The following is a 22,264-nucleotide window of genomic DNA, read 5'->3' as shown; positions in this document are numbered from 1 at the left end:
ATTGATACGAATAAATCTTAAATCGAGATGAAGGGCTTTTTAGGAGTCCAAAGGGAAGTAATCGATTCGAAGAATTTATCTTTTATTCTGTCTCAAAATGTTTACACATACATGTACATAGTTATATTTAGATAACCCATTTCTCTATATGGGCTAAATCTTTTTCACAGAAATCGATAAGTTTTGCAGTAAAATTTACTTTTCAATAAATCTCAGAAAATCATCACATCAAAATATCACAAAACCCAGATTAAAGGCACTAATAGCCTAGCGGAGGAATCTATGACCTTTTTTACCCTCACTACACGATATACAATACACGGCCTGACGGGTCGTGTAGAAACTCCCTCTCCATCCTTAATAAACGCCGACTGATTTGTCCGACATTTCCGACATCTGACTTGTAGATCTATCTATGTCAGAAGCTGCGTCAGTGTAACATACTAAACTAAGTTGTGGTACAGTGTACGTTAAGAACTATACTGTGCAATTTCATTATGGTATTTGTGTACGAATATAATTGATATTTTTGACAAAACATTAAAAACATCCATATTGACTATTCTAGATATTAAAAATGGAGAAATAAATTTTGAAAAAATTCAGTTTAAATCATGTCCTATAAATTATCAGGTATTTAGTCTTCTTATACTGTAACTAACCCGTATTTCCGTTGTTTATTCAGAAAACCATTTAATTAATTACAAAGAATGTACAAAGTGTTATGACTTTTTAAATGTGTTATTTATTTATCGATGTCGGATGACAAACATTTGTATGACTCTTAACCGTCCCCACCCGCCCCAACGATATGAAATCGTTTTTAATTTGTTTTTGAATTTTGTTATCAAATATTAACCATTCTATTTTCTAAGTTATAAATTATATGACGATTGTAGGAAGTGCAATCAAGACATCAAATATGAAAAAAATGCAATTAAAAAAAAATATCATCGAACCAGCCATCAATAAAGGAAAAGCCAGCCATATTGTTTTATTCTATTTTGATCTTTAAAATGCAACAAAAGTATAGTATACAAAAAAAAATTGCATGTGAAAATTGTTTACATATATGTCATTTTTGTATTGGAAGAGGTCTACAGAAGTTTTAGAATTTGTGCCCAATCCCATCGTAATTATATTACAATAAAATAGGTTCAAACCAAAAAGAGTACAGTATTTCATTTTTCAAAACATGGAGCCACTACAAACAAATACTCCAATAATTTTAATTTAGGAAATTATTGTTGTTGTCGTGAGATTTTTTTATCTGTTAGATGTATAACATGTGTGAATGAAAGACAGCAAAAAATCGATTATATATTGTTCATATCTTTAGAAAAAATTATCAATTATCAATTCAACATTTCCAGTTATTAAAAAAGAATTAAGATATTATCATAAATTATCATACAAAGGATATCTTACAAATTCGCGATCACGCGAAAAAGCCCTCACAAATTTCAGAATTTTATTTACAAAAATTCAAAATAATTGTACCATGCCAATCATGTATACATCATTCGACATGAAAGAGACGTGTTATGAAGCAAAAGCAGATGGCCATTGATTTGTGGGTGAAAAAAAACAAACGACAGCAATAACTAATAAGTTGTTCCATAGAACCACACACGCGGTGCTTTGTTGGGCCCGCCCTTCTTCTCCTCTCTACTCCGCTCGAATTCTCTCTGTAACCGCTCCTCATACTCGCGCTCACGTCTCTGCTTGGCACTGTCAATGGTAAACAACTCCCTTCGAGCCTTGTCCATCGTATGATCCGTGCCCCTGGGTTCCTGGGAGTCGTGCTTTGGTGATGGTGAAGGCGAAGGCTGGGCGGGTATGGGGGTGGGTAGGGGTGATGATGCACACTTTTGCAGTCTAGGGTCTGCACTGTGTTCTTGATGAGTTAGTAAGTGATGATAGGGGCTCTGGTCCACCCCATACCTCCTCTGTATCTGCGTCTTCCAGTATTTCTCCTCGAACATTTTTCTACGTATTTCGACTTTATCTTGCTTGCTTATTTCAAAGTCATCTCTATGTCCTCTACTCAATGATTTTTGCTTACTTTCCCTCTCTTCTGAATTTGAGTCTAACTGTTCTGAATTACAGATCCTTTCCTTCTTTTCATGAGATTTTTTGAGTATTTTCTTTTCGAAAGAATGTTGCTTGACTGACTTTAACCTCTCTGTTGGATGCGGATGTGTCTGATTTTTGGGTCTGTTCCATTCTCCGTTCTCCAGACAATTTTCCCGTATGTTCGCCCGGTCATCTGGCTCGATTCTCTGTTAAAGCAGAATGTCAGTCATCGTTAAAATCACATGAAAGTAAACTATGATAATCGATACATAAAGAGCGACAGAACGAATGACAGACAGACATACTTGGTTTTTTGTAATGTTTGGATTTTGATTGGTCGATTTTTTCGGTATCTTGAATCCTTTCCAGTCCACAGGGACGTCATTGATCATGTCAACTACATCCCTTATCTGTAAAATACATTATGTAATGACTTATTTGTTAAAAAAATTTTATTTACTTACAAAAATACAGTTTGTTATTACTTATGTAGCATATAATTTTTTAAAATATGATTTACGTGTATTTTTACCGGATAATGGAAATGTACTGTACTTTATCATAAACTTTTCTTGATAGGGTATGAAGTTATGAACGTCCTAAGATTTGTGTCATTAAGCGCCGCAATCGCTCCAGAAAAGTCAAGAAATAGTGTCTGACTTGTTAGCGCGTGAATATGTCGGTGTGTTATGACAATTAAATCAGCGATAAGTCTGTAAGTAAGGAGAAGTCTGGCAGATGTACCCATGTATATACACGAGTGGGTGTTTTTTAAGACGTTCTGACGGATTTACGGTGCAGTAGAAGAAGCACAAACAAAAATAGGGTAAATAAATAAGACTTAAACAAAAACAGCATCTGAACCCCAAAAGGCCTCAAATTATTGTCAATACGCAACTGCGCATTGACATGACGTAAATTTCCCATTGTGAAACAGACGTACCGTAAAAAGAGGTAATTAAGCGCTCTCAAAAACTTAGCACTGTCTTTCTCTTTGACTGACTAGCAATTAATTTTTGGAGACGATATTTTGTATAAAGGTCCATACGTATTAGTTTTTATTTTATAGGCTATAACTTACACTTACAATGAATAAGAACTGAATGAAGCAGCACCAGGTGCATTGCAGTATGATGATAGTACAAGTTTGTTTGCAGATCATCACATAGCGGTTTTCAGTAATTGTACATGACAATTGTTGAAACGATATGATTATGCATTACATTATGCGTACATAGTAAAAGAACAGTCGTAGAATCGACCTTTGCATTCGATGTGCGTACACGATAATAAAACAATCGTTGAACCAATCTGTGCATTACATCATGCGTACATAGTAACCACCATTATTACCGTATCGGGATCCTCAGAAGTTTTCTTAGTTGAACTCTTTCTTTTCATTTTCTTTCTTGCATGGCCGCTAGTTTACCGATGTAACCATGGCGAAAAACGTAACGTCATTTATAAAACGTTTAAAATGTAATGACTTTACGCGAAAACTTTGTTAGAATTACGTTGACTTTTTAAATTCAATATATCTAAAGAACCGCTGTGTTTGTCATTCCAAGAAATGATTGTTGGTTTTTAAAATGTGTACATTGGGCCTCAATAATAAATAGTGTATTTTCTTTTTCAACTTAAAAACAAATATGATCGGTAAATTGTTAACTTGTATTGTTTTTTATCTTAGCCAGTCAGACGACCCCTGGCACCTCTCAAATACACTAAACTCAGTTTGCATTAGTATTTTCAATTGCTTTAAAACAAAATAAACCAGAATGAGATTTTTTTTAATAAGATGAAACCTGAAATGATAACTGCTGGGAAAATATGTCGGTTACAATCTCCGGATTTACCAGTATTAGTCTTGTCAAGGAACACGTTATTAACCATTTGTCATCAAAGATAATTTTCGTATTCAAATCTACAATTTTTGTTTTGTTTTTGGCAAAGATAATCGAAGGCATGAAAAAGAGAAATAGTTTTATAATTTCATTTAATTTCATTTGTTCTTCCTACATTGCATGAGCTTCGTTAATACGATGTCAAGGGTGTGACGCTACCATCTCTTGAATCCATTGGATGTAGTTAATAACTTTGGTATAAGCGCCTGGACTCTTTTCCTCTGTTAACAAATAAATCGATAAATGAATAAATTGTATCCTTATATTAATGTCCCATTGGAAAAAGAAAATATTTGTACACGTATCTTATAATTTGACTGATTGAGAAACGTGTTGCTGATATACCCACCGGCACACCCATTTCCCCATGAGACTATTCCCTGGAGGTCCCACTTGGTTCCAGACTTACAGACAAACGGACCGCCACTGTCACCCTATATTTCAGAATAAAACATATCATTATAACCGTAACTCATGTAGTTGAGATCATCATGATCGAAAACGTCTATACACTTACTGAAAGCCATAAAAACATGTACATGTTATAATAATATACTAATAGTACTAATACGTGAACTTCATCGCAGTACTTCTGCACGTGATTACCTGACAAGAGTCGATTCCACCTTGATCATACCCAGCACAAAGCATGTTGTCTGTGGCGTCCCCGTCCAGATAGTCGGTGCTGTTACATTTGTCTACGTTCACAATGGGCAACAACGCCTGCTTCAGCAAACCAGCACCACTCGTGTCTGGTAAAATCAAAGCAATTCAGATTTTGGCGTTAAACTATTTCGATACCTTGAGATCTTGTAGAGTGTAATGGAGAGTACCGTGATCTACTCAGTCTGATTCTTATAATGTTGAGCAAATATTAGAAAAAAAGGTATATCTCACTCTTTGTATCTCCCCACCCTGTCACCATGCAATTGGCGCCATCCGCTACGACAACTTCAGGAAGACACACGATGTTGACGTATTCGTTCAGAATGAAAGGCTTGTCCAGTTTAAAAAGAGTGATGTCATTGTCAATGAGGTCAGAGTCATAACTCTCGTGCATCAGGATCTTGGTGACTCGTCGGATCTGTTGATGGGGATCGTCCTTCTTCTCATGGTGCTTGCCCGCCTCTATGGTCAGATGGTCCAGGTTGCGATTGCTAAGAAAAGGCAAAGCTTTACAGGTTTTGAAATTTTTTGCCTTATTCTAAATAGGTCTTTAATTGATAAAAAGAAGCCGCCATTGATTTATTGAATGTACATGTATAAAGAATTCAGAACTACAACCTATCGAGAAAAAAAATGTGTGATACTCTGGTATTCATCCCTTTTACAATAATGAGAAGAATCTACTGACAACAAACCAGCCTTATCTCAAACAAACAACAAGGACCTTTTACGAGGAACTTCATCCATTATCTATATAGTTGGCGGCATATTCTGATATGTATCTGACTTGTCGATGACAACTTACTCCTCCACGCAGTGCGAGGCAGTGACGACCCATTGTGGGTGGATGATGCTGCCCCCGCAGTTGTGACGTCCGTAGTGCTTCATAGAGATCTGCCAGGGCCAGCTGTTAGGGATGGCTTCTCTTCCTCCCACAATTCTTGTGTTACTTTCGATTGGTTTAATCGCTGGGCGCCCACAGACACCGTCATTACCTTAACAACGCAAGAGTTCTGTTACGAACTTTTAGTTAAAAATAAACATGTACAAAGAACATAGTTGAAATGAAAGATGTACATGTATTTTGAAAAAGATTGGTAATTTGCCAAAGTCTGCAAGATCGAAAATAAGAATCGTAGTGTCAATTTCTCTTTGGTCAATTTTAAATGTCGCTGCAAATTCCTTTGCTAAACTGACGCTGATGGCGCCAAGAAGCAAAATGTGAATCTTACCACAGACCAACTCGTCGGATCCATCGCCGCAATCGTCGTGTCCGTTACAGACCTTGGAGTAGGCAATGCAGTGTGTGTCCCGGCAACGGAACTCGCTGTCTTGGCAGGAAGCTAAAATGGTACACCAAGATCAGTTGCATGGCACCTTTATGACTTGCTTGGCTGCTTATTTCACTATGTTGTAATTTACATCAATATGTGAAGTGCTAAGAAAATATTAGATTTAATAGACAACGACGGGTCTCTATGTCATATTAAAAAAATTAAAACAGAAGAAAAAACTGACGTAATGGATCTTCAATGGTGTAGGTCAGATTAAAGCCGAATCCCCCCGCGGTTTCGTCCGAGATGAATTGGATGTACATGTGGTTGGTCTCTGACGTCATCTTTTCCGGGTACACCATCCCGCAGAGCTTGTCCATCAGTGAGCCGTAGGAGTTCTTCCCGTCGTAAACTGACAGGTAGTCATAGTTACAGTTCTCCGTACTCTCCGCTTCAAACGCCTAGTTAGAAAAGAGGAAGTTAAAAGACAATTTTACGATGCATTTGTATTATCATATACACGTTTATTCTTCAGCTACGTGGCAAAGCCTATTGCAGTGAGAGTTTAACGGTTTATAAACGGATAATATCTGGCTTGGTCACTTTACAGAATTCGAAAACCATCTTTGTAAATGTAGTCTATTGAAAGAGTGAATAATGGATGAACTATACACATAGTGAAAGTACGCACATTAAACCACAAGGTGATCACTTTGCCGACAGGTGCGTTGATTTTCCACTGACAGTTCAGATTATTAGGGTATTCTGTAACCCCGTCGTAAAGATCGGACAGAATGGTTCCAGACGTTGCCGTAAGGACGGTCGGGGTACCAGTACAAGCTGCGATGTCCGTAACCTGGTGGTCTGTAAAAAATAAAAGTGAATGTCGATGTCATCAATTCAACGTACAAGCTACAAGATGTAGTGGTGATGAAGAATTTGGTTTACCATTAGGTTTTACTGCTGTAAAGACGGCCCTGAATCCGATGTCGTGGTAGACCTTGTCACTGGTGAAGACAACCATCATGTTGTTGGTTTTGGACCACTCCTCGTGAGGCAGACGGTTGCCGCAGATTGTAGCTATCAGCTCATCAGAGGCGCTGGGACCGTCATAGATCTTCAAACTGTCGTACTTACATTGGTGAGACATCTCTGTACCGAAGTCATTGAAGTGGAGCTTAATGTTGTACCCCTCCGGACCAAAAATTCTCCAGACGCATGTTGTGTTGTCCTTATAGTGTCCACTGGGATCAAATCCCGGGGTTTGAATGGTTCCGGCCCCATTGTAATAGATATCTTTGTCACAGCCAAATGGACCAGGATCAACTGTGGGGTTTACGTAGGTAGGGTCCCCTTGAAGTGAAAGCAAGATTGTACTATTTTTAAGATGTTTGGATCTTGACAAATTCTTTTTGAGAAGTGGAGAAGCTTGTTCTTTGATTTCATTTATATATTAGCATTTTTTTGGATTGAGTAAAAATAATTATTACCTAATCAAAGGAATTTTGTTGTTTTATTCCAAATTAGATATTTGCGTCTATTCTGAACTGCCGGTCAATAGACTGCGATCTATTAGACAGCCAGTCTCGATCTATTGGACTGCCGGTCAATAGACTGCGATCTATTGGACAGCCGGTCAATAGACTGCGATCTATTGGACCGGCGACGTATTTCAGAACGCGTGTATGTTAATGTTACATCCTTTCAATAGTTCCCAGGGAATGTATATTCCTTTACATAGACGCTGTTCTTAGTACTTGGTGAAACCAAATTCAATGTAATAAAAATGGAGTATCAAATAATTAACAGTGTTAAAGCCTCATATAAGGTAAAAGACTATTTAAAATCTAATGGGTTGAAGACTCCCCCTTCTTTGTGTAAACTAATATTAAATTGAGATGTTGTAATGCATGCAACAGGTGTGGTGCATGTAAAAGATGAAAAAAATCTTAATATATTGCATAATGGCACGAAAACCATCTGCAATATGCAAATTGTAAACCCCGAAAACTAAAAAAGGAATTAGGTAATAAAACAATTATTTAATGCTTGAACAGTCAATAGACCAGAAATTTTTTCCCTTGGTGCAGGGAACAGCTCAGTATGATCTATTGCCCTCGGCCGTTGGCCTCGGGCAATAGATCATACTGAGCTGTTCCCTGCACCTCGGGAAAAATATTCTGGTCTATTGACTGCTCAAGCATTAAATAATTGTATACTGTTTCAATGATTCGTAAATACGTAGATTCCGAAAACTACTATACCACTAACAACTGTTGACAATTTTCTTACCATGTTGAAAATTGGATTTTAGCACAGTTTCAACCATAAAGAACTTGAAATTTAGAGTTAAAAGCACAATATATTCCTCTTAGCTAGGGATTAATCCTTCGACAGATGTTTCTTATCCCTACTTACATAGAAGAGAGTTGTAAAAGGATAAGAACTCCATTGGATCATACCATCAACTGCAGTCCACTTAATTTGAAATCCTGCTAAACTTTCCCCTTCATCTGATGAAAAGCGCACTATTCCGTGAGAGCCCGGGATGATGACTGAATCGGGGGCTTGATATCCACAGTATTCTCCTGAAATGAAAAAGTTTTAATATATTTCATGAGAAACATTATCATAGAATTATTATCCGAAATTCATTTTTAGCCTAAGGAGATGTTTGACATAACATGTGTTGATAACGAACAGTGCCCAAAATCAAAAATCCAAAGGAAAAATAAATAAACCAGAGTCAAAAATAATAAATAAATAAATAAATTGAAGTCATCACGTTTATCATTAAGTTTTTTGTTGGGTTACCGTCATTCTCCCTTTCCAGAAAATTATTCAGATATGAAACATGAGGTACCGGTATCTTTTATTTCAAGTTCACTGGGATATATCGAGTCGACATAAATATGGAAGCAACAATTGTTAAATAATTGATAATACGTCTTCGATTTACCTGCATGTTAAGTTGAATGCCACAGCGAGTTATTTATTAGTTTTTGAATAAATTCTGCTTTATATGAATACAAAAATAGGTCTGCTAACAATGGGGCGCAATTGGTACCCAATTCAAACAGATTGTTGGAAGACCCAATTTCCAAAAACTACATAGATGATGTCTATCAGAAACTCAAGCATCTCTTAAATATCTACTTCAGAGTACTTGTGTAACTAAATAGTTTTGCAAATGACCGATGACATGGTAATCAAATTTAGATGATCCATTTTTATTGAAAAAGCAGCTATCAATAATGTTTAAAGCATGGACTTTAATTTATCGTGAGGGATGGTTGTATAAAGTGTAGAAAAGTTGTAAGAAATAGATCTTCCTTTTGACTTTGCAACTAATACTGGTATTTATAAAAACACCTGACGCAGGAAGAGTTTTGTGCAAGAATCGACCGTGAGCGGAATAAATGTAAATCTGGACACCAGTTTAACCAGTTTTCTTGCACTCACCGACAAAATGGCGGCCTCCACTTCCACTGTACACTGTGACACGATCGTATTCACAAACAGGCCCCTCTCCGGGCTCCACCTCAAATGTTCTGTTGAATTCTAGTTTGATGTACTGCAAATACATTTATTTGCTTTCAATCATTCCGCTACAGGTAGTAAGACAGTATTAAAGTATCACAGCTATCCATCTTTACCTTTCCTGGGGGTACATTGATATCCCAATGACACTTGGAGTCGTTGTTGTATTCGATGGGGAAGTTCATAGAGCTGATAACTCCTGATGTCCCGTTCTGCATAGAACTGCTACCACACCCAGATATCCCTATTAAGAATCAAAAGAAGTATAAGTACTGCTGGACCCTTACTGACGAGACGTAAAAGTTGTTTGGATTATCTCCCTTTTACAAATTATTATACTTGCTATACTACCCGTGTAAATCTATGAAATAAGCTACATATAGCTTCCGTGCATTAATTTGCGATGGCATTACCACATGATTTTGTAGAAGATTTATAACCTACTACTGCGCGATGAAAACAGATGTACACTACTTCAGAGGGTCATGCTATAGAGAACTATCTTCAACGTTAGACTAATTGCATCCTCTTCTGCTTGAATAACATAATTTCTACAGCCATACCATTTTCACTACAGAAGTTATCATAATTAATATCCCTTGCAAAGCAGTTTTATTGTAACGTTTTTTTCTTAAAGTTTTACTCATACGATGCGTGAATGCGCTATGACAATTATTATTTATTATCAATAATCCATTGGGTTTTTTTCAAAACTATTTAAATTTTGACAACATCCCATTTCTGTAGTCTTTTCACGCTTGTCCTCAACCAAAGCTACGCGTGACATCGGTAGTGGTATAATTTCACATAACATTTTCCCCCCTACACACACACTCACGTGCATGTACAGGCAGCCTCACCTGTCTGTAAACCGCACCCTGCCTCGTCATCACCCCCAGCACAGTCTGGTTCACCGTCACACAGCCAGGTCTTCAATATACACTTCTGGTCCGCAACACAGGTGTATTCATTTTCTGCACAATTACCTGACAGGAAAAATTCCAAGTGCATATCAAACAAAAAAATCCCTCAAGAACTATATCTAAAGCCATTTAATAACTACACCTGCTTACATGTTGTCAAAAGGATACAAATATAAACAAGAAATGAAATTAAATAGATATGTAGAGGTTTATTACATGTTCAAATGTCTTTAAACCTTCATAATTGAAAAAAGTTTCACCTCAAAAACTTAGACTTAAGGTATCCGATCCATATTTGGACCAAATTTTTCCAACCTTGAAAATCCATCATGTATTTAATACTTTGATATCTATTTGAAGCATTAAGAGTAGAAAAAGATTTACCGAGAGAAATTTTGAAAAATAATATTAACTAAGATTGCATTAAGGTCTATGGAGACAAGCACATTTTTTAAAATAAAAAAAGTAATTACTAGGAATAGCAAAAAATGCTTTGGTGGAAAGATGTATTTTATTATTAGGAATACAAAAACTATTTAAAATAAATTTTATACCGTGTAGATTTTTTTAGAATTAATTTTTATTGAATAAAAGCAAAGGGGGACAACTTTTCAAAAAAAGGAAAACGTCATTAATTAGGACACATTCCACTCTTACATATTGGTACTTAAATAGGAAATTTATGTTCAAGTATCTGAGTATTTGGTCCAAACATATCTGTTATGCTCCCAGATTCATTGAATCTGAGGCTATTATGGATCGGATACCTTAATACTTTCTACAGTAAACCGCTATAAGCAACGAACCATACTTGGGCAATGTCTAAATATGGTGGTTGCAATGGCTAGATTTCATTTAAAGATTGATGATCTGGTTTAACTTGCCAAGGAATAACTTGACATGTGACCTGGTTTGAGTTACTAGGAGCGACTTTACAGGTGATCTGGTATAACTTACCAGGATCGACTTTACAGGAGACCTGAACTGACTTACTACGAGCGACTTTACAAGAGATTTAAACTAATTTACCAGGAATGACTTTACAGGTGATCTGGTCTGACTTATTAGGAACGACTTGACACGTGATCTTAACTGACTTACAAGGAGCGACTTGACAGGTGATCTTGTCTGACTTATTAGGAACGACTTGACAGGTGATCTTAACTGACTTACAAGGAGCGACTTGACAGGTGATCTTGTCTGACTTACTAGGAGCGACTTTGCAGGTGGCCGACTCGTCTGAGTTATCTCCACAATCGTCTTCTTGGTCACACAGGAAACTCTTCTGGATGCATCTGTGGTTCTTGCACATAAAGAAAGAGTTTCCACAACCAGCTATATGAGAAGATAAAATTTAACTCCTTTATTGCCTTTTTCAAACCATCTTTAATTTCGGTAACTCATTCATGCTACACGTATTGATGTGTCCCCTTTTTTTATTGCAATATTTATTTCAAAGCAAACATGCAGATGCTGACCTATGACTTTGTTGATTTGTAAATTGGAAAATGATATAAACACGTATTCTGTGTCCAATGTTTTTTTTTTTAATTTTCGAAAATTTGTTACAATAATTGCATTATACTATCCAGACTATCCGTACTATACCGGTGCCATTCAAGATTATATTTTTTGGGTATGTAAGCGAAACCCTTAGGCTGTAAAGTTCTTTTAATCCTGAACTTTCAGTAAATTCAGTAAATTTAAAAACTAAATTACCCGAAGCCTGTTGAAACGAGTACTTGAATTTGAAGCCAGTGAATTCGTTGCTGTCGTCCGAATGGAACTCTAGGTAAAGGTACCGAGATGACGAAACAACTTCTACGTCACTTCCACCACAAAATTTTCCAATTAGCTTAGCGGAATTGGAACTACCATCGTAGATATTTAAATAGTCGTAGTCACAACTAGGGAAAAAGTCAAAACATTAACACTGTTAGATGGTCGTGATAATTTTTTCTCCCTAAAACGAAGAAATGATAATCTGTTGGAGTGTAAGAAAATAATCTGATATTTCATTTTTAACCTTAATCCTATGCGGGCGCCTGTAAAGTGCGAAACGAAATCGAAACGAAATTGAATTAAACGAAACGAAACCAATCGAAACGAAACGAAACCAAACGAAAGGAAACCAAAAATTGAAACGAAACGAAAGGGAATTATTAATTTTGACTACATAAAAGTGAAAATAAATTCATTGAAATAAATTTTTGAACCATAAAATATAACTACCTGTATGTTTCAGATTGCCGCTGTAAATTTTTGAGCCGATTATCCGAGATTTGCAAATATTATATAATTTATGTAAATAACTGATGTACATTCCTATACCTTTTAATGTTTCTAATTTGTTTCATTAAATGATATTCTTTAGAGAGAGAGAGAGAGAGAGAGAGAGAGAGAGAGAGAGAGAGAGAGAGAGAGAGAGAGAGAGAGAGAGATGTCTTAAAACTTACCAGCGACATCACATAGCAAAATATATATGCAAGTTTGGGAGAGAGAGAGAGAGAAAGAAAGAGGGAGATAGAGATATAATGATGATGATGATGGTGATACTGAAGGTGACATTCTAACAACAATTTTCTTTCTATTGCAAGTTAATTTTGTCAAATTACGACGTCCAAATTCATGCTATACATATTAAAACAACTCTTATTATATGTTAGAAACTGGTAACCAACCAGTATGCTCTAAATCACATTGTATTCGATCGTTTCATTTTTACAATAATTCAAATCGATAGAGAGAAAATTGTTGTTAGAATGTCCCCTTCAGTGTCATCATCATCATCATCATCATCATCATCACCATCATAATCATCATATCTCTATCTCTCTCTCTTTCTTTCTCTCTCTCCCAAACTTGCGTATATACTTTGCTATGTGATGTCGCTGATAAGTTTTAAGGCATCTCTTTCTGCAGTAATAATTTATGGCTAAACAAACTTATAAGAGAATTTTATTGGGAGCGTGTTGGCCCCCAACCTCCATCAATTTTACTTTATGAAGATTGAAATTGTTCTATGACAATTTTTTCTAAGGATTTGCTGAAGATATCGATGTACACATTGGTAAAAAAAATATATACAAATAGATTAGAAAAAAAATACTTTGCATCGGGCTCAACATCAAAGTGGATGGACGACAACCGAACCACGTGACCAGCGTTCGCTCGGATCCTCCAATGACAGTTGCTGTTTCTATGGTAATGGTTATGGTTGTTAAAGTGATTGTGAGATGTGATTTCTCCCGTGTGTCGGTTTAAAAAACCTGGACCACCACACCCAGAATGACCTGAATCTAATTGGAATAGAATCGTTGAGTTTGTAGTGCGCTTCAGAGTAAAAAAAAACCACCCCAATATCTCAGAAATAATACAAATACGTGTGATCAAATAAAAATGGCATTTAAAATTCTTTTCTAATTAGTATATCCTTCATTTTTGATTTTAAAAATATTGTTTTCAAAAATCCACATATCAACATTTTCTTACCTGCGAATACTACATCACAAATAATTAACGAAATTACCACAACGAGGAACATGTTTGATATGTGTGCTTCCGCGGAACCCGTCCGTGACAGTCCGTGTATGATGCCTCTTTGTGATATGATACCAATGCTCAGCCTTGACCATAATTCTTGCGTATATCGCAAAATTTCGAAATGTTACTAATATTCTTAGATAATGTGGACAGAATATAGGTAAGTTCTGTGACCTAGTCTGATATTTTTGGAGACCTCTGCTCTGAAATCCATCATATAGGACTTTGGAGAAAAAAATCATTGGTGCATGAAAGTGCACGCAGGGCCACATTTGTTGCTTGTGTTCAAAATGTTCTCAATATAAGAAAAAAAAAGGATATGGCCCAGGTTATCTGTCGACTCGAAGCAAGTCAACGTTGACGCAATCCAGATAACATCTTATGAATTCATAACTCTTTGGATTATTTAGAATAGAATTATGTCAAGAGATGTGAGTTTGAATTCTGAAAACTGATCCGTGTACAACTCTCAACTACCCAGTCTGTGAACCAATCGTAACCCTCAGCCATTTCCGAATCCACAAATAACTTTTTTATCGGTTACGGAAAAAGGCGAGCTTGATCCGAAAGTATGTGAACAAGGCCACACTGCTGGAAAGAACGTATTTAAAAGAAACCGTCCTCAAAAAGGGTCGACATGTTCATTTATTATACTTTCATGTTAAATACTGAAATCTGATTGGTTTAGACGCAGTTGATAATCCGTTCTATTACCCTCAGCGTTAGCAACACACTTAGCAACGGGTAACACAACGAATTGTTACATGCGCGTACGGTTCGCCGTAGAATTCACTTCATTTCTATATAAAAGCAGTAAAATTTTCTTTAAAATTAAGACATTCAGTATAATAAAACAAATAGTGCCTGTTTGGGAGGGTAACTGTTGAAATTGAAACCCCTCGAAAACCATTGTCAACCTCCGCTTCGCGTCGGTTGACAATGGTTTTCCCGGGGTGTCAATTTAAACAGTTACCCTTCCAAACAGGCACTATTTATATAACATTGTAGTGTCTGATGTCAAGTGTCAACGAAATATGAATATGATAAACCCAATAGATAGACTTCATAGTAAGGTGGCTCGAGTGACGTCATCGTCATGATAGTTCTGTATATACTTTATTTAAAAAAAAATGTAATTATCTTTAGTGATTAAGCACATACTTTTAATATAGATATCAAATTAAAAATATTGCATTAGTAGCAGGCCAATGTGTTTATTATAAGGCTTTAATCGCCAACAACCATCCGTTTTAAAATATTGTATTTGTACATGAATCATCTGGCACCCCAGGTGAGGAATAGTTAGAGGGCCTCTGTGGAGGTTTTGCCTCATAATCTCTTTTGTATGTTATGAAATAAATATATACATAAAAAAAAGTATTTGTACGTGATAATATCCATGTATTTACAAACATACTAATTAATATTAACACAGGTCTATCCCTTAAAAATAAAATTTTTACTATTTTTCAAATCAAACAAAATAGCCTAGATAATGTTTAAAGAAAAAATATCTAAGGACATATTCCCCAAAGTCAAGTTGGTTGAGCGAAATTGGGGTTTACATGTTTTAATTGTTGAAAAAAGTAAGTGTGTCATCCCCTATATGTTTTTTTTTGATTTTCAAGTGCAACAGACACAAATGTAAAATGCTAAAAAAAGACGACAATTATGTCGTTTATGAATAAAAATTGCAACTGTAATGTGTACCTCTGATTTAAAAAAATATATTTAAAACGTATTTTACTTTAAGAATGATTTTAAACCACAAAAAAATGGAAATTGGCTGGAACCCTGTTGTGAAAAATTGGGTACTAGTGTACGCATTGTAGAGAAGGAAAAAATGTCAGTAGTAAGACATGATTTTGAGTTTTTATGACATAAGGTTTGATTTCAAGAGAGAAAAAACCCATCGCTTTAGCCAAAAAAATGCTTAGTTTATGTAGGGACCCACATTTCGCAATTTTTTTTCCAATCAAGTAGTTTGTTATATTTTTGAATTAATTTTTCATTTTAAAAAATCTGTTAAACAAACATTGAGTGAATCTATAAGTCAATGTATGTCAGTGTTACGAGAGAGTGGCCTCTAAATTATATCATGCAGATATTAACATTCTGTCAAGGTCTCTACAAACACGTCAAAACCAAAGTTATCGCTCTTTGTCGATTAGCTATATCAGTTAAAGGGGGCAATGTGATCAACAAATTACCCAGGACATCTACCTTAAATTTTGGATATGAGCTTTAAAACTGTAAACTATAATGTAGTAAAGAAAACCTGTATACATATTTCCCCTGATCTTTGTATAGAGTTCTTCTGCTCAAGACGATTAATAAAGTCCACAGGAGCACCTTATCGCTCTGCTCTCTTTGACATCAATATTATTTATATTAATATACAGATAAGATACCCCTGTGTAAAGTCTAAAAAGTTCAACGACCAGACGATTCGTGGAATGACTGTTGAAATGGTTAAAGAGAATTTTTCATTTTATTTCCTTCTACATACTTTTTTTCTAGCAAGGGGGGGGGGGTTAAAATTGCTTTGTTTGTTAATTTCTATTTAAAAATGTAAGTTATATTCTTATAATATCTTATGCTCATCATAGACTCAAGTATTCCTATCTGTCAAGTGTAGACAATGCCATTTTCCCTGAATCATGTTTTTCTAGTGTGCCAATGTCATGCTAAGCTACATGTATTAACGTCTTAAACACCTCACTCTTGGTGCAATGTGTGAATCTGGCGTGTTGTATTCAAGTACATTTCATCTTTGAATGCATGGTCATACATTTAATCCTCTGGGAGGACCTCGTCTGCTCTCCAGTCGGGATTCTTTTCACCTCCTGCGTACTTTTAAACCTTTTGTTTTCCGTTCTTACGATATGCAAGCAAGGAACATAAAAATAATTGTTGTTTTTTGGTCTACTTCAAAGAAATGTCTATATGCGTAACATAATTAACTACTAGCATATATTCATTCATAAATGCAACACCATTTCTTTTAAATCTTCAAACATGATTTCTGTTAGGTCTCTACGAAACCCCCTTCGAGAATTTTTATTTGGACAGTTATGAATTCCACTATTAAGATTAACAACCACATGAATATTGTGTGGGATGAAGATATGGGTCAATTTTTTTCCAGAAAAATAAAAAAAATTCAAAATTTTATATAGTATCCATTTATGAAAGGCAGTTTTTCTACACTCAGTAAATAGGAACACACAATTCAATTTTCTTGGATGCTCCTGAAAGTAATATCATATATACATGTATAATTAAATAATAGGGTTATATTGCTGGGGGTGTAATGAAGTAAGCTAGGATTGACTAAATCAATGGCACACATCGACTGGAGTGATTGAAATTAGTCCTTGCCAACCAGTCCTTTATTGCAGCTTGTTTTGATTTTAATTCCGAACTAGGGCACAGAAATTTGGGCAATTCTATATGGTCCACTATGACGTCATCCGCATTCGTAATGACAACGGGTAGATTTTCTTTGTCTTCCTGTCCCGGGGTTTTCCTTTCGTTTGATTTGGCGCTGTTTAGACGGGACTGAGTTCCCTCCCCTGCGTTTTGTTGCGTGTCGTCGCCTGGCTCGTTCACCGGTTCACTTGTAATCGTCATGTCGTCCACCCAACAATGTGGACCCTTCAGGGGTTTTTTAACCTCGGGCTTTTTCTCCTCTTTCTCTGGTTCCGGGGGTGGTGGGGGCGGGGGTTCGGGTTCCTCCTTCTTTTTTCCTTTTGCACTCCTGAAAAATAAAAGAAATAAAATAAGTAATCGCGAAAATACTACAAGAGTTTTCAATATGCATATTTCTTCGGGACGGTAAATAGGTATATAGAAGATAAAATATAAAGTCTGTTCATAATTTAAAATGCCTTATTTTTTCTATGAGTAAAAAAGGATTACATCAATACTTTCTTAAGTGCATTTAAACTTTAAAAGTTTATTATCCCTAGTTTCGGGTGTAGATTGGGACACTAATTGCTAGAAACCATAGGGAAAGAACCAATCTACAGTGACTAATTAACTATAGCATTACCTCCATATTAACTGTGTTTAGTGGGTAAGATTATTTGATGGTAATGAAAGGGTATACATGTACTATGGATTAATTATTGGGTTAAACAGATCTAAGTTAATCTTTAGTCCTTTTTGTGAAGTTTTCATTCAATATAACCGACTTATATAATGTTCTTTATGTTAATAAACAGTACGCTGTAGATTTGAAGTCCCAGTACTGAGAAATCACAGATTGGTAGAAACATTTAAAATTTAAACTTGTTTGCAAGTCACCATGATATGGTTACCGTACATTTAAGGATGCCCTGGTAATGTACATGTTAGCATCGTAAAATCGGTCGAAGAATTTGAATAATTCAGTACATGATGTCATGTAATGGACCATTAGCATTTTGCTTTTGTGCGTTCATAATAATACTGATGCATTAAACGGTAACTCTACAGCCTTTTAAATGATTTTCTCCCTCTCGAGAATATGAGCTATTACTGTTAATACCTTGACCCATTTAAAAAAATAAAATTCTTTATGAATATCGCAAAAATTTATCAATTTGGTAAATGGTTTTTAAAGGGTATTTCAGAAAAACCAAACCTCGGTCATTTTCCGGTTAAGGATCATATCATTTTTTAAATGCAGGTTAAAATTGTTGGACCCATATTTATAAAGAACTACTTAAGTCTATATTGAGAGTAAGTAACCATGTTGAGCAAAACTATAATTATCATTGTATTAAACAGGTTTACTATTTGGGAGGTTTTCGTTATGCCTGTACCTTTTTGTTTTTTGTTATACATTTATCATCATATATGCAAGTCACAGACGACGATTGATTCATGTGTCTCTTTGGATATGTCATATTAACTTGGTTTTATTCTCTGTTTATTTACAAAGCATGCAGACATCCCACAACTACGTGGGTTGTTGGTTTTTGTTTAGGTTTTTTTCTGTTCAAAGAAAAACTGTTAGTTTTGCATACGGAACATATCTTTAAACATCGTTTCAACTGTAAATAAGAATAAACGGTAATGGTTTTAAATTGGTGAAAAGTAAAACCCCGAGAGAGAAAGGAATTTGCGAGAGATCTGCGTTGGATTCCTTTGTTACAAAAGAGCAACAAATTGGTCCGTGTCAAAGGGTTATCACCTTCTGTTGTAAGACTTCTAAGACAGATGAGTAAATGTGGTCCCAAGATGCATTCAGTTGTCACTGTGCATGTTTGGAATAAACCAGGTGTTAGAATAAATACCACGACATAGCCCTGACACCTTGATGGACAACATAATACAAAACAAGAGGACAGATTCCTGGGAAGATATCAATTAATGAGAAAATTCAAAAATAGCCTTATTTCAAGTTCGTGAAGAAGATATGAAAATGCCGCTCTTTTATTATCTGTTTGGGATATATCTGTTTCGTACAGAATTTGTATACGGTTGAACGTTCAAAAATGTTTAAAAAAGGTTAAATTAAATTTGAGTCTTATCAAGAAACTTAAAAAGGCTTTACGGCCAAATTTTAAGATTTATTTATTAATTACGGTGCAAATCAGAGTTTTAATTCGGACCTTTTATGCCACTTTAATGAGATCAGTGATAAGAAAAACAAACAAGAGGTCAGATAGATCTATGTGACAATTCTTTCATCTTCAGATACGAATCTGGAAGTTTTGAAATTATTTCCAATATTGCATACCGTAGTAGCCACAGAAAAGGTAATATTCGTCACATAATTTCAAACTGAACAAGTTGGAGATTTCGAAGACAAAACGAAATGAAAAGAAAAAAGCCCTCTTCAAATATGCAGGTTTAATTTTGAAAAACTTTAATGGGTTCATTGTTGATTCAGATTTTGAAACGTTGGCGGAAATCTTAACACGTTATTAGATGTACGCCTTGATATCTCTTTGTATAAAAGAAAAACGATCTCCGGGACGCAAGGTCGTTTCCTGAGATCCCTTGAAGCAATATACTGGTAAACCTATCCAAGACGAGAGCTTTTATCGGGAAATGAAGAAAAGAACGTTTTATAATGTGTTTGGAAAAGATAAACAGGCCTTGTCACATCTATCAATACACAAAAAGCTTTGAAAATCTCGTTAAAAATCTTAAGGTGAATATGAATGCTGTCATTATTTGTGACTATTTTCTGTCGGTTAAACTGATACATAAAAGATTGAAATACAAAAAAAAATTCTAAGACCATTGTTACACTTTTTGTACGATTGTTCACTCTAAAATGAGCAAAAAAACCCAGAAATGTGTAAACTAGAAGAGTTAAACAATACTAAGGTAAAACTAAAGAGGTACCAAAAAACAAAGATCAGTCTACCTGTAGAAACAATTTTAGACATGCACGATATGTGCCCCTTTTCCAGTTTGTGGACTTTAATAAGTCGATCTGTTATCCCGTTAATGCCGGCTTACTCTTTTTCTTTTTAATAAGACCGTGTTAGGTCTTTTGAGATCCCCGAATTAATCCATTAAGGACTATCTAACATGAGACATGAATTGCCAATAAAGTACTGTAAACATTAGCACTTGTTTTGCTTCAATACGAGTTCTGGGGAGAACAATCCGATCATGTTTTGAACTGTGTGAGTAATCAGATTTGAATAGAATAAATGCATTGCTTAAGCTTAAGGCTCTCAAAAGTGTGAATGTTGTCTTTAAACATTTCTTTTTTCGCAAATTGAACTAAAATTAACACGTCTGTGACACTTCACCTTGCTCATCACGTTAAAAAAAGACCTTATTTTTTTGTACTTCGGTTAATCTTAATTAACAAAAGAGTATTTGTACAGATATGAAACAATGAAGTACCAACTTTTTAGGACTTTTCCCTCTGGCTTTTGGACTTTTTCCTCGAGAGCCCGTACTCTTTGGTCTTTTCCCACTTTTTGGTCTCTTCTCCGGCTCCGGAGGGGGTTCTGGTTTAGGTTCTTCCACAGGAGGAGGGGGAGCCGAATCCTCCTTTTTGCTATCCACGGAGCTGATGGAAGATTCTTCCTCTAGAGAATAGAAACGGATGGCGGAGGCATCACAATGAGGGCGGGTATAGGTGAACTCCGACTTGACAGTGCTGCTCTTGGATTCACAGTCACTGAAAACACTGTCCTGGGCAGTGCTATCATCCAGGTCAGGGATGGAGGAAAACTCAGACAAATTGCCATTCATAGGAATCAGGCGGTACTCGCTGGTTGAAGAGGTTGAGGATCTGGAAGTTGAAGTTAATGGAGTCACCACTCGGAAATCGCTGTTGCTCTGAGAGAGGGTTTTGCGTATTTCCGTGCGAATCTCTGTCGAACGTTCGTGCTTGAATTTCAGGGGAGGTTCTGAATTTGGACGCAGTCGTATAGAATTTAGCATCTGACTACGGGCATTGTACATGATGCTTCCACTCCTTGACGGACCTGTACTACCGTTTTGGTACTTCGGTAAGTGATCTGGCACAATCGCAGTGCTCGGCCGAATCGGGAGATTCTGCTTCTTGGCTTGAATCACTGAGTCGAACATCTTCTGACTGTAGTCTCTAAGATTTCCACTGTCTATCCTAGCCTGCTTCACTCTTCGGTCCAAATGTGTCCGTAAGTGTTGATGAGATTGGGCCATTTTCATAGATTCCTCTTTAGTATGTTGCATAGGATAGCTACTCAATGTCCTCTTTTGGACTGTAGTGTCGGAGTGGTGGCCTTTCCGTCTGTCCTGGGCTTTTCCTGTCAAGGCCCGCTGTTGTAATTTCATCGCGGTGATTCTGAGGTCTCTAAGGTTCGCCGGTCCCTGAACCGCAGTGTTGGTGAACAAGGCCCAGCGAAGTGAATCCGATTCCATGATTCGATCCCTTTTTATAGATGAACACCGAATCCAGCCTTTCAATGAAATGTCAAACAAGATATCTTCCTTGGTCGGAAGTCATTCTCGCTTATCGGGTGCAACCTTTCAAATAAGCGCAGAGAAGAAATCTATTTAAACTAGCAAACAGTCAGTGTTCGCGCGCACAGATCCTTTTTTATGCGCTTGAAAGGAATTAATCAAACGATTACTCCATAATCTGAAAAGAAATTCTGTAGCTTATTTCAGACCGTTAGTCCGTGAATCCAATCACAAGTCTATTTCCCGTGAACTGTGAAGCACTGTAGTTAAAAGAATACACCGTGTTTTGGAACTAGACGTTTTTCACCAAAACAAGGACAATCGTGATTGTTCATTTTTTTCAGTTCGGTCTTTCGATGTATGTTTCTTCACATTGTAACCAAGGACGCCCCATACATAATTCCGTCCATTTAATGCACCCCGTCTCTTTACT

The 22,264-nt window shown here is 36.2% G+C and overlaps 3 protein-coding genes across 3 annotated transcripts; all 3 read right to left on the bottom strand.

Annotated features, from left to right (window-relative positions):
• Positions 1-69: 69 nt before the first annotated feature.
• LOC105335509 (glutamic acid-rich protein) lies at positions 70-3,562 on the bottom strand. Its single transcript, XM_011439415.4, has 3 exons — positions 3,430-3,562; positions 2,382-2,486; positions 70-2,282 (listed from the first exon to the last, which is right to left on the bottom strand). The coding sequence occupies exons 1-3, from the start codon at positions 3,475-3,477 to the stop codon at positions 1,605-1,607; spliced, it is 831 nt and encodes a 276-aa protein (XP_011437717.3). The 5' UTR covers positions 3,478-3,562; the 3' UTR covers positions 70-1,604.
• Positions 3,563-4,055: 493 nt separating this feature from the next.
• On the bottom strand, positions 4,056-14,016 carry LOC105335512 (ovochymase). The gene is made up of 17 exons (XM_011439422.4): positions 13,876-14,016; positions 13,493-13,682; positions 12,103-12,290; positions 11,593-11,718; positions 10,321-10,446; positions 9,577-9,704; positions 9,383-9,494; positions 8,383-8,508; positions 6,869-7,273; positions 6,612-6,784; positions 6,165-6,381; positions 5,879-5,989; positions 5,452-5,641; positions 4,878-5,137; positions 4,587-4,732; positions 4,330-4,414; positions 4,056-4,201 (listed from the first exon to the last, which is right to left on the bottom strand). Exons 1-17 carry the CDS (start codon positions 13,925-13,927, stop codon positions 4,122-4,124), a joined length of 2,715 nt encoding a protein of 904 aa, XP_011437724.3. The 5' UTR covers positions 13,928-14,016; the 3' UTR covers positions 4,056-4,121.
• A 3,095-nt stretch (positions 14,017-17,111) lies between these two features.
• On the bottom strand, positions 17,112-21,938 carry LOC105335513 (nucleolar and coiled-body phosphoprotein 1). The gene is made up of 2 exons (XM_011439423.4): positions 20,786-21,938; positions 17,112-17,686 (listed from the first exon to the last, which is right to left on the bottom strand). The coding sequence occupies exons 1-2, from the start codon at positions 21,787-21,789 to the stop codon at positions 17,260-17,262; spliced, it is 1,431 nt and encodes a 476-aa protein (XP_011437725.3). The 5' UTR covers positions 21,790-21,938; the 3' UTR covers positions 17,112-17,259.
• Between the last annotated feature and the right edge of the window lie 326 nt (positions 21,939-22,264).

This window comes from Magallana gigas, chromosome 7 (assembly GCF_963853765.1).
Source record: "Magallana gigas chromosome 7, xbMagGiga1.1, whole genome shotgun sequence".
NCBI lineage: Eukaryota > Metazoa > Mollusca > Bivalvia > Ostreida > Ostreidae > Magallana > Magallana gigas.
Note: the sequence above shows the minus strand (reverse complement) of the source record. Positions and strands in the feature narration are given on the sequence as shown.

Bases quoted from the DNA above. Each gene is read 5' to 3' on its own strand.
- LOC105335509 (XM_011439415.4), bottom strand. From the start codon at position 3,477: ATGAAAAGAAAGAGTTCAACTAAGAAAACTTCTGAGGATCCCGATACG. The intron at 2,487-3,429 runs GTAATAATGGTG...TGTATTTTACAG, and splicing joins CTTCTGAGGATCCCGATACG to ATAAGGGATGTAGTTGACAT. The intron at 2,283-2,381 runs GTATGTCTGTCT...CTGCTTTAACAG, and splicing joins CAAACATTACAAAAAACCAA to AGAATCGAGCCAGATGACCG.
- LOC105335513 (XM_011439423.4), bottom strand. From the start codon at position 21,789: ATGGAATCGGATTCACTTCGCTGGGCCTTGTTCACCAACACTGCGGTT. The intron at 17,687-20,785 runs GTTGGTACTTCA...TTTATTTTTCAG, and splicing joins AGAGGGAAAAGTCCTAAAAA to GAGTGCAAAAGGAAAAAAGA.
- LOC105335512 (XM_011439422.4), bottom strand. From the start codon at position 13,927: ATGTTCCTCGTTGTGGTAATTTCGTTAATTATTTGTGATGTAGTATTC. The intron at 8,509-9,382 runs GTGAGTGCAAGA...TTTTCATTTCAG, and splicing joins TGGAGGCCGCCATTTTGTCG to GAGAATACTGTGGATATCAA. The intron at 6,382-6,611 runs GTGCGTACTTTC...TTTTCTAACTAG, and splicing joins TGATCACCTTGTGGTTTAAT to GCGTTTGAAGCGGAGAGTAC.